General features: G+C 38.8%; 1 protein-coding gene across 1 annotated transcript; it reads right to left on the minus strand.

Moving 5' to 3' along the window:
* Positions 1 to 6,074: 6,074 nt before the first annotated feature.
* On the minus strand, positions 6,075 to 7,672 carry LOC131256376 (ethylene-responsive transcription factor WIN1). Its single transcript, XM_058257308.1, has 2 exons — positions 7,519 to 7,672; positions 6,075 to 7,266 (listed from the first exon to the last, which is right to left on the minus strand). The coding sequence occupies exons 1-2, from the start codon at positions 7,596 to 7,598 to the stop codon at positions 6,726 to 6,728; spliced, it is 621 nt and encodes a 206-aa protein (XP_058113291.1). The 5' UTR covers positions 7,599 to 7,672; the 3' UTR covers positions 6,075 to 6,725.
* Positions 7,673 to 13,144: the final 5,472 nt, after the last annotated feature.

The following is a 13,144-nucleotide window of genomic DNA, read 5'->3' on the forward strand; positions in this document are numbered from 1 at the left end:
TGGATACGTGTTATTTTTAGTCTCAAGCCTTACTAAGAGCCCGCCAAATGGACTGACAATTTAGATATAACATATACCTTATGATGGGACCCACAAAACTTGGTGATGTCAGCACATCAGGTAGTTTGGTGGTGTGTGTACACCAGTCAGTCCGCTTGAGGAATTAGCATTGTTCAAACATAGATTCTCATGAATTTTAAAGGTTTGTTTGGATCGCCCGTGAAAATCTCATAAAATTTTCAACTTTTGAAATAATAATATTAGCCAAAATTTTCATCAGGAGAAAAGTCAGTTAGTTCTTTTCTTTATTTTTTTCTTTTCTTTTCTTTTCACATTATTATACATTAGAAATAAAAATTATTTATGAATCTAATAAAAGTCATTTATTAAATGATTAAGATAGTCTCATCAAAGCAAATTTTGATAGGGACTAATAGGTGATAAAGTAGCTAGCTAGATGCATCGGTGGGATTATCGTACACTTAATTATGTCATGTTTGTGTTGAAAGAGTTCACGAGTAGTAAAGCAAACAAATCAATTTATGCATGCATGAATCAACGTAAACATAAAGAGTGCGGTTCATCGATTTCCAGCGCACAGCGGCTTCCCCTGTCCTTGAATTTAATTGGTCCACATCATTTATGCTGACCGCACGTCATGTCAGCGTGACCTGGCCGTGGCCCACCTCGATGTATGCTTTATATATCTACACCCTCCATCCATTTTTTCAGATTCATTGTCCAAAAAATGAAGCGAATACAAATCTCAGGTGGACCACACCACAGGAAACAATCATCACCAAACAGCCACCATAGAAAACTAATTCCTAGTGCCCACCGCACTGTTTATTTGTCATCCAATCGGTTATTGATGAGATCACACAGACCAGATGAAGGAAAAATACAAATATCAGTCAGAGCGGTCACACAGACCAGATGAAGGGAAAATACAAATATCAGTTAGAGCGGTTACACAGACCAAATGAAGGGAAAATACAAATATCAGTCAGAGCGGTCACACACACCAAATGAAGGGAAAATACAAATATCAATTTGATTTAGAACCCTGGTAGCCCACAAAAAATAAAAAAATAATAATAAATAAACAAAAAATACTCCTCAATGACTATTATTTCTTGTGGTGTGGTCAACTTGAGATTTGCATCTATTTCAATTTTTTTTTTGTTCCTTAAAATGAGTTAGCAAAACAAATAGAGGGCATAGATATACAAAGCATACATCAAAGAATGCCTCATGGTCACATCCTACTCACATCCTGGGATATGAGGTTCAACAAAGAAGCATTATTTTTTCAAGACTAGATTGCATAGTGTATCAAGTAGCTCCCATGACAGTATTATGTGCTACTAAACAATCTCCATGGACCCATCATGATAGATATGTCTTATCCATGCCGTCCATCCATATTTTCACCTCATTTTAGGGCATGAGCCCAAAAATGAGGTAGATCCAAATCTCCAGTGGATCACACCGAAACAACAGAGATTGAAAGCTCATCATTAAAAACTTCCTAGGGCCCACTATAATATTTATTTGCCATCCAACCTAGTGATAAAGTAAAAAAGACATAGATGAAGAGAATATAAATATCAACTTGATCCAAAACTTTTATAGCCACCGAAAAGTGTTTTTTTTTTTAATGGTAGGCATCCAATGACCAATTTCTTGTGGTGTAGTCCACCTAATATCTAAATCTATCTTAATTTTGTGTTCATGCACTAAAATGATCCATAAAATGGATGGACGACATGAATAATATGCATACATCATGATAGGGCCTACAAAGCTTTTCCAGTAGTAACACAACCGTCTATGTTGCATGCTATCCAAGGCAATCTGTGTACCGTCCCTCATAGTCACCTGCAAGAGAAAATAGTTAATTGGTGACTTAGGGTAGGCCCTACTATGATATTTATGTAAAAATAAACCCCAACCACTAAGTTTTTCACCGCACGTTAGGCCATGGCCCAAAAATTAATTCCATTTATGATTCACGTTGACTTCTACATATCTAATGGCTAAAGTGGATTTCATACAAGTATGATGGTGGACCCTTTAAAAATCAAGGGTATACATCTCTCTTCCAATTACTTCCTTTAGTGCGGCCCACAAGAATCACATGTCAATATGATTTTGTCTTTATGCCCAATATGATGGATCTTACAAAAACATCATGGTGGGCCCTGTCTAAGTCAATAGTTGTGTCTGGTACAAATCTTTTTTCTAAGTAAACTCCGTGTATAGTTAAAGAGATTCTACCGGACAAAGTGATAGGTTCCACTAGATAAACTAACTGGATTGCAAGATAAAATGATGGACGTCCACTGGACAAAGTGACAGGGTTGCCGAACAAAGCGACGGGATTCTACAAGATAAATTGACAAGATTGTTGGACAAAGTGACGGTATTTCACTAAACAATGTAACAAGGTTCCAATAGACAAAGTGATAGAATTCTACTAGACAAAGTGATGGGTTTTATTAAAAAAAGTGATTGCGTTGCCCGACAAAGTAATGAGGTTCTACTAAGTAAAGTGACGGGGTTGCCAGAAAAAGTGTGATGGTTTCATAAGACAGAGTGATGGGGTTGTCGGACTAAGTGATGTGATTCAACTAGACAAAGTGACAGGTTTACTAAACATAATAATGGGTTCCACTAGATAATGTGGTGGAATTGCTAGACAAAGTGGTGTGATTATAATAGCTAAAGTGATAGGGTTCTATTAGATAAAATGACAAAAATTTACTAAATAATTTGACGGGGTTCTAATGGGTAAAGTGATGGGGTTGCTGGACAAAGTGATAGAATTTCACCGGATAAAGTAGAAGGGTTGCAAAACAAAGTGACAGAATTCCACTACACTAAGGAGATTACTGGACAAAGTGACATGGTTCTATTAAACAAATAGATGAAGTTAATTCTATTAAACAAAGTGACAGGGTTCTTGCCATAGTTCAACTGCTAGATTGAGTGGAGATACCTTGTTTCAACACTCGAGGTCTTTGAATCGATCCCTAGCAGGGGTGGCTAACATGGAGTGTGTGTACTGAAATGGGTGTGTACTAACAAGTTGACTAAAAAAAAAAGAAGTGACGGGTTTCTCCTGAGTAAAGTAATAGAGTTCTATGATACTTCTATATATGAATCCATTCTAACCACTTACATTACTAAAAATAAGACATGTCGCCAACAACTTGTACCAATACATGAATTACTTTGGCCACAGTAATGAAGCAGTTCAAAACCTTGTGCATGGTTTCCAGTAAAGTGGTCGACTTGAATAATAGATGGAATTGATTTTTTTACCCATGACTTGACCTGAAATGATGCACATGGTAGTCAAAGTTGACTTACATAAACATTAGTGGAGCCCGGCACTGTCTTGGCAGAAGAGACCTAAATTGGGTGGGGTAGCACACACCACAGAATGCTATTGTGTTTTATTGGAAAAGCTCCATGGGCCTACCGTGTTGTATGTGTTTTATCAATGCCATCCATCCATTTTTAGGGATTATTTTATCGCATGAGCACAAAATTGAGGTAGATCCAAATCTCAAGTGGACCACACCACACATTACAGTGGTGATTGGAGGCCCATCATTAAAAACTTCTCAAGGGCTACAAAAGTTTTATATCAAGTTGAGGTTTGTATATATTTTTTTTAATCTTCATTTATGTCTTTGTGACCTTATCAATATATTGGATAGAAAAATAAACATTATAGTGAGCCCTAGAAATTTGTTAACAGTGGCATTCAATCACCACTCTTTCCTATGATGTGCTCCACCTGGAATTGGATCTGACTCATTTTTGGGCTCATGCCCTAATATGAAATGAATAGACAACATAGATAAACACATCCATCATGGTGGGCCCACAGCTATTTTTTAGTAGCATACAATACCGATGTGGGTGTGATGTGCTGCCTTAGACAATCTTAGTCTTGAAAAGGGAACGTGCATTTGTTGGAACCCCTGGACTACCATGCAGGTGAATCATCAAGGTGGGACCCAACTTGATACATTGTATATCTAGGCCATCTATCCTCTTTGGCAGTTTATTTTAAGGAATGGCCAAAAAAAAAAAAAAAAAAACAAAATTCATCCAAATCTTAGGTTGACCATATCACGAAAACAGTAGTCATTGTCTGTTAAAATCTCTTTTAGGCCACATAGGTTTTGGATCCAGCTGATATTTGTGTTTTTCCTTGGTATTGGTTTCCGTGTGACCTTATCAATAACAGGTTGGGTGACAAATAAACATGATAACAGTAGGAAGCTTCCAATGGTGGCCCTTCAATGACCACTTTCCTATGGTGTGGTCCACGTAAGATTTCTATCTCATTTTTTGGACAATGCGTGAAAACCAGTTCGAAAAAAAAAAAAAAAAAACGGCAGAGACGGACGCGGATTAGCCACTGACCAGTTGAGCAGGGAGACTGGCCACTGAAGTGACATCGCCATATTATGTGGGCCCTACCATGATGTATGTGTTGTGTCCACACCGTCCATCCATTTGGAGAGATCATTTTAGGGCATAACCCAGAGAATGAGGCAAATCCAAAGCTCGAGTGGACCCCACCATAGAAAACAGTGGGGAGAGTGACGTCCACCATTGAAACCTTACTAGGTCCACCATGATGTTTATTTGAGATCCAACCTGTTCATAAGTTAACACGGACATGAAAGTAGGCAAAACACAAATATCAGCCTGATTGAAAACTTCTGTAGCCCCTAAAAGTTTGTAATGGTAGGCGTTCAATCCCACTGTTTTATGTGATGGGTCCACTTGAGCTTTGGATCTGACTTATTCTTTTCCTAACGCCTTAAAATGATCTTTTCAAATGGATGAACGGTGTGGATACAACAAATACATCATGGTGGGGCCCACGTAACTTGATGATGTCACTTCGGTAGCCCGGCTCGCTCCTCAACCTGCCAGTAGCTAATCGGCGTCCGGCAAAGACATTGAGGTGGGCCATGGTCAAGGTCCAACCAACATCACTGAATCCTGATCACAGCTAAAACGGGTCCTTGAATAAGGTGCTGGAAGTAGACTAAGGGTCAAAAACATAACTGGATCATGGGTCGTTGCTATTACGGGTCCTAAAGTGTTCGACGGTTATCTTCTGGTTTCATCAGGCAGTATTTTGTAAATAGTTTTTTATTTCATTAACGTGCCGTGCTGACGTCAGTATAAATGATGTGGACCAATTAAATTCAAGCACACGGAAGCCGCTGTGCGCAAGTTTTGTCTAGGTCAAATCCATCAAAGTTTGAATATTTCCCCCATATATATAGTACAATGATGTATACAATCATAGTCTCTCATTTTATTATATAAATATCCTTCTTCGCATGGCCTTAAGGCCCCTGCTTTCAGGGTCTATCATATTGGAGGGCCATGATATCATCTAAAATATCAAAATTGTTGATTTTATAAAATCAATATGTACACATGTACACATCAACACTTGCTCACACATTACCATTCCATGGTGGAGACTCACCATACACTCAATAGTCACACAATACACAGTGGCCTATAGATTAACTATCATGACTTATTGGCTAGCCACGACAATATATAGGTCTAGAAAATTGAATAATTAGGCATCACGATTTATTTTATATTAAAATTGTCCTACTTTATTTCTAAAAGATACAAAGATCTTGATCAAGTCTCTCAATCAAATCTATTCCATCTATAAGCAATAGTAATAAATAATAAATAAAGCATTAGTAAAAGAAGTATATTTAGTTGATTGGACTAAAATACATACATTTCAATAAGTTTTATATTCTAGAGGCACAAAACTGCCACGTAGCCCCAATACATCCACTATGCTTGCTTTAAGGAATCACATTGACCATCCCATCCATGACTTAAAAATAATGGTTAGAATGGTCCAATCACTGTGACTTTTTATGGTTAATTTCATGTATGCTAGACCTAATGTTCAGTCTGCCCTAGTTGTTTGTCAAGCCAAAGATATATATATATATATATATATCATTAACTTGGGGAAAAAAAAAAAAGAAGGAGAAAAGAGATTAAAATAACCCAATTCCATTTATCAACTTATTGTTCCACATATGTATTCCAATGAGACCTTTTATTACATTATTATTCTTATTATTTTGAGAAAGTCACTTCTTTATTTACATACACCACACAAGCATGGGCTAGAATCCTACGTTAGGTTTCGCACCATTCAAAAAATGGGCAGTGACTTTTCAAACGTACGCATGGCATGGTTGTACAGCAATGAAGACCGTCCAAATTGCTGACCCATCTGTAGATGGAGCATGACCGAAAAATTACACTGACAAGATCACAACAACCATATGATTTTTCGCTTTGAATTTCGCCCACTTGTTGTTTTCCTTGGACCATTCATTTTTTGATGGCCATTAATTGGATGGTTAGGATTCTTGATCAGTGTGATTTTACATATCTCCACCCACAATGGGACCCACAACTTGGATGGTCGAGATTGGTGTACATCAGTGCCACATGTAAGGAGGATGAGTCGCCACCATTTTTGTTAAGTGGGTGCAAAACTAACATAGGAGTCTAGGCCCAAGAGAACTTTCACACAAAAGTTAGATATGTGATAAAGCAGCAGCTCCTGTGGAAACTAGGAAACATAGAACACCTACCATCTTAAACCACCAGCCCCATAAAAGCTATGGTATGAACTGCTACGCGAGAAGACTCCCTTTCCCAATGAAAGTATTGTCATTTGGTGGTGCTGGTGGGCTAGGACAATTCCTGTTCAGCAGCTCTTCTATCATTTGCAATGCAATTCTATCTTCTTCTTCCACACCCCCACGAACATCTGCTGATTCCACCGCCACCTCCGGCAATGCCGACACTGATCCCGGCACATCCTCGTTCTTCTTCCCGAGCTCCACTGTCATGACCCAATTCGAATCCGACCGTGCCCCGGCCCGCTTCTGCCAGATACCGATGTGAGACTTCTCCGTGTCAAGCCTCAGGCATGTCAGGGATGGTGATGGTGCCTTGCAACACCGTCGGAGCTTTGCGCTGAGGACTGCCGATAGACCTGTTGGTGATGATGGGGCTTTCTCGACGCCGCTGGGAGCAGCGTCTCCAGCGGGCGTCCTGACTATAGGGAAGTTGGTCTTCGCATTACGGCCACTCATCAGCACGGCGGCCTCATCGTATGCCCGGGCAGCTTCTTCGGCGGTCTCAAATGTACCAAGCCACACCCTTCTCTTCCTATGGGACACAAAAAAGAAAATGTACATTGAAACAAAACACAACATGAACAATGGCTAGACACCACACACACATATAAGAACATGTAAATGTACACGCAAGAACATGGCTTCTAACCCACACTAGAAAAATTACACTGAAACAAAATACATATGAACATGGTCATAGAGATTATACACACATGTAAGAACATGGCTAGAGACTACACCTTGTCCTAAAATAACAGAAAAACCAACATGTGGATGCACTTACAGTAGTGGATGCCGAATTTCAGACACCCATGAGCCCCAGTGGCGCTGCCTCACACCTCTGAATTTTTTGGATTGTACCATGTTGTATGAAAGGACACACACACACACACAGTGAGAGAGAGAGAGAGAGAGAGAGAGAGAGAGAGAGAGAGTAATGAGAGATTCAGACAGAGAGAGAGAGTAATGGGAGATTCCTGTAACTGGTTCAGAGATCTTAAATATAAGTACAATGGGTGCAGAGAGCTGAAAAGAAAGAAGAGAGAGAGAGAGAGAGAGAGAGAGAGAGAGAGAGAGAGAGAGAGGAGGGGACCTGGAAATGCCATAAAAGAAGGATATATTGTCGGTGAAATAAAACCACATTACTTGTAATAATATTTCACCTAGGACTGCTGATTTTTTTTACGAGAGAAATGTTCCAGTAATCCCGTTGCATTGTTTGTTATAGTGCTCCTAGTTGCATGAGAACAGTTAAACAGTCAAATCCATTTAATCTGGACTGTTCATTAGGTTTAGCTCACATTTCATGGGCTGCCAGGAAAATTATATCAGACTAATATGAAAAATATTAACCATTTGATCAATGGCCTTTGACACAAGGATGGATCTAAGCAACAATTTGATTTATCGTTGTTAGGGACCATTGCTTATGCTTCTAAAGAATCAACTTTGTTAGGAAATCCTAACCATCCCATCCATGCCTTTGAAAATGGATGGCTATAGTAAATAAGCCCAAATCAAGGATGGATTGGATCTCTTCCCATCGGTGTGATTTTAGCATAATAACCCATGAACTCTTTTGTTTTTTTTTTACTGAACCTAATGGACGGTTAAGATCAATCTATTGGACTGTCCACGTTAACTGATGCAACTAGTAACATTAATAACTTACACTGCTCGGCGAGCTCTAGGGCACTTCTTTTTTATGATTATAATAATAACAAATAATGTGAAGTTGGTAGTACAGCGACGCAGTCATGTCACATTATTTTTAATTGGGCCTACTTGGTGAAAAACCGTTGCATATGTTTGGCAGGAAATAAGGGAGAGATATCCAATTGGCCCATCTTATGTACACGTGGCACATGGGTTTTATCATCCCAAGCATGGGTCCGTGCGCTCCTTGATTGATCTGCAGTGGGCCTCCAAAATTGCGCCTTATTATTGCCCATCGTAACAGTATATTGAATGGGCTTTTTATTTTTATCAATTTTTTGAATTGATCTTTGATCGAAAGGGCCGGGTTAGGATCGTCCTTTAGCCTTATTGAGAACATAGATGGTTTGAACCGTTAAATGGACCGTTCTATCTTGTCCTTGAAGGTTACATATGCAGCAATGACATAAAGATGCAGTGTTTACTATTATTAGGGGTGCACACGGTTCGGTTTGATCTGATTTTGGGGTGAAACCGGAACCAAACTGTTCCCTACGATTCTAGGATTTTTGGAACCGGAACCGGACCGTTAACACTCTAGAACCGAACCGGAACCGGAACGCGAAAACCGGTTCGTTTCCGGATTGGTTCCACGGTTCTGGGCTTTTTAAGTAGGTCAGAAAAGAAACACAAACACCATCCACATATAAAGTATAAAGGTCAAAGATTTGATGGCTGGGGTCGAATGATCTTGGATATTTTGGAATATGGTCCATCAATGATGGTCTCATTCATATCAACTGTTTATATCACTAAACCATCAGTCCCACATGCCCAAACAAAAAAGTCCCAATATACTGGGCAAAACCTTTGCCTCAAGGGTCATGTTATGCCGTTCCAGATTCCACATTTCTAATGAAAGGCTGAGATCAAGTTCACCACCTCTGAGTGATATGGTAGAGCTGGAGAACTGGATTGCAGTAGATCCATCTCCTTTTAGTTTACATAGTAGGATGTTATATCGACAGGGACTGTTCATCTAGTGGGCCTCATTATGGATGACCAATGTTATGAAAATAACTATAACAAACGATCATAGCTGTCAAATTTCTTCGCTTTCAAGCACTTTAATGTTGACCATTAATCACTTCTCCTCTCTGTCGTTGCTTTGAAGGCCACTTTTCAGATGGTTAGGATTATCCACTCCATGTATTCTTGAATCATTTACCATCCTTAATAGAGTCCACTAAAGCTCAAATCTACGGTTTGGATCCGCGATTCAGATCTACGATTCGAATCAACGATTCAGTTCATGGTTCAGTTCAGTTCTATAGGGCCCTAAATTGGAACCGATCCATAATTAACGGTTTTGAAAATTTTGGAACCGGAACCGGACCGTTAGCACCCTAGAATCGAACCAAACCGGACCGATGCAACGGTTCTGGTCCGGTTACACGGTTCCAACGGTTCGATGTGCACTCCTAACTATTATATCCTATTTTGACTATTCCTGAAATAACCAATTAAAAAAGAACACGCCCCACAAATCAGGGAGAGGTGCTTAAAGAAAAGTGGTAACAGAGATTTATGAATAGTAAGAAGTTCAAAAGCAAAAGTTCTCACACTAATACAACAAACAAATCAAATTTATTGTTCTTTATCATATCTTATGTCTATATTAGGAGTAGCAGTAATCCTTAGTCGTAATTCAGTAGTTGTGATCTTTAGTTGTAATACAAGTATATGCTTTTGCGCTGGATTATTCTTGGTATCAATTTAATTACTTCATTTTTCATAAAGGCATTTTACTATTGCTCTCTGTGATTGATTGTAAGTATTTTCTTTTTTGTTTGACTGTTTCTATTTATAAAATTCATTTCGTACAAAAGGGAAGGTGCAACCCATCATTTGAGAAAGAATCCTACCATCCGATAATTGTCTGATCATCTTACAACCAATTGCACGTAGCTAAATAAGCAAATGAGCTTCTTAGATCTCGGTCATATCCGCTCATGTTTGATGTATCTACCTATCTTAGTACTTGAAGTCAAGTTGTTTGGTTTGAAACAAGCGACATAATCGATTCTGGTATGCCCACACAAGTCACACGTGACTGAACTAATCCGAAAGTCAATAATTTTTAGCACACCCGGTGGAACTACTTGGTTGTTATAAATATCTATTTTGCACTGGTCATGCAATAATTTTTAGTGTGCCCGATGGGACTAAAAACTACTTGGTTATCATAAATATTCCTTGTGTACTGGCCATGTAACAATTTTTGACATGTCCGATGGGATTCAACAGTTTAAGTATACATATCAATGTAGTAATGTTGGGAAAGCATGAGTCGAAGAGGTATTCCTAATACTTCTACTGTTAGTGAACAACCTCCACTAGAGGAGGAAATGTAATGCAGTCCGCACTTGAGTTGTTAAATCCACAGCCAATCCTACGGCCTAATCCGCCAAATTCAAATAGGGCATTTTCATCTCAAACAGATCATCTTGAAATAATGGCAGAAAGCGGTTGAGTGAAAAAGAACAATTAGAGGGATACGTGTCAAGAAGAAAATGATAAATCTGGAAAACTAGCGTGGCAATGATTCAACTAGTATAACCGTTGAAATAAAGAAGAGAAACGCCTGACTAGAAGCTGTAAAGAGATATAAATATAAAGAAGTTCAGCAAAGCAAAAGTTCTGGTATTAATCCAATAAATAAATCAAATTTATTTTTCCTTATTATATCTTAATTTTATTCTATGAATAGCGATAATCCTTAATCATAATTCAGTAGTGGTAATCTTTAGATATAATCCAAGTGTCTACTTTTGTGTTGGACCATTCTCGATATCAATATAACCAGTACTAATTCATCTTTCAAAAAGGTATCTTACCGTTACTCTTTCAATCAATAGTAAGTATTTCCTTTTTATTATTTTTTATTATTTTTATTATTTTCATTTATAAAAGTCCTTTTACACGGAAGGTAAGATGCAACCCATCTTCGAAGAAAGAATGCAACCCTTTGATAGTCTCCTGCTCATCGTATAATTATATTGCGAGTGGCTGAATAAATGACTGATTTTCTTGGATTTTGATGCTATACACTCACATTTAATGTATTCGCCTATCTCAATACTTGAGATTAAGTTGTTAAGTTTGAATCACGCCACAACCATTTCTAATGCACCGGCATTGACCACAACCGTGACTGAACGAAACCGAAAGCCAACATTTACTAGGTCATCAAAAGAGAGATTTTAATAGGTAATAGTGTTCGGATGTGAATTCTGCCCTGTGGTCCTTTTGATATCGCGGTTGACCCACGTTGCTGGATTTGATTGGCCAACCTGCAGCTGCAGGAGATGAACTAAATAAATTTCAGACATACTTTGTGTGGACTCGTCTGGCATTTGTATATAGCACAATCAAAGTCCACCGGCCACATGACGCTGTTAAAGATGGGCCCACACCCACTTCGCTAACGGTACCACGTGGTCCAATCCCAGTGCTTCAATAAGAGAAACTGCTTCATCTGTCAAGTAATTGCAATTGTGGTTGTTGAGGCAATTACTTGCAATAACCAGCACATTATGTGCTAACTGGGCCACCCATCAAGTAGAGGGGAGAGAACAACCGTGAATATATTGTGGTCCAAAAACTCAAGAAGGCCCAATTATTAGATGGACCGCATATGGTGTTGAATATATAGACCAATAATCATCGCCAACCGTCCATTTTTCTCATACATATGGATCACTCGGTGGGTAATCCTTCAAAACTTTCAGGCCAGGGAACTTAATGATGGTCCCCACCTGATGAACGGACTGGATCTATCGCTTGAGTTTCCATGTTGACATTTATGCTGTGAATTACCTCTTCAGTCTCTTCTAGCCCAAATCACCTTACCATTTACATGTGCTCCTTGTTGGCATGTGTTCCTTGAATTTACCCTCCATATGAATGACCCAGATCTCTAACACGTGTGCATTATGCATGGATCTCTGATACGTATATGCTTGTCCAAAAATGTATATTCATGGATATATCACTATAATTTTCCCGTAATGTGAGAAGTCGCCCGTAAAGCAGGTAATTTTTAAAGCTGTGGTAGACTGCTGAGCCGCCAGATATTCAGATTAATCTAAACCGTCAAATCCCCCAAGTATTTACTGGAGCATAGCCTGAAAATCGCACTGATCAAGTGATCCTGACCATCCAACTGGTTCGTATCAGATGGACAGATAAAAGTAAAATGGTCGGACGTTTAAGTTTAATGAGAAAATCAGAATTCGATGGTCCATATTTATTTACGCCATTTGTACGGGGGATAAGAACCCACACCTTTAAAAAGGGTCGTGCACTGGAAATAGGATTTGGTACTGAGTAACTTAGTACGCTTTTATCATACTGAGTAAGCTCCGTTGGGCCCACCATGAATGTATGTGGTTTATCCACTCTGTCCATCTATTTTTCCTGCTAATTTTAGGGGTTGAACTCAAAATTGAAATATGTCCAAAGCTCAAGTGGACCACACCACAGGAAACGGTTGGAATAATGATTTCCACCATTGAAACCTTCCTAGGGTCTACAGTAATATTTATTTGGATAAAGGGAAAACACAAATATAAGCTTGATCCAAAACTCCTTTGGCTCCCACAAAATTTCATTGGTAGACCTTCAATTTACACTGTTTCATGCAATTCAGTCCACCTTAGCTTTGGATATGCATCATTTTTAGGGTCAAGTCC

This window comes from Magnolia sinica, chromosome 1 (genome assembly GCF_029962835.1).
Source record: "Magnolia sinica isolate HGM2019 chromosome 1, MsV1, whole genome shotgun sequence".
NCBI lineage: Eukaryota > Viridiplantae > Streptophyta > Magnoliopsida > Magnoliales > Magnoliaceae > Magnolia > Magnolia sinica.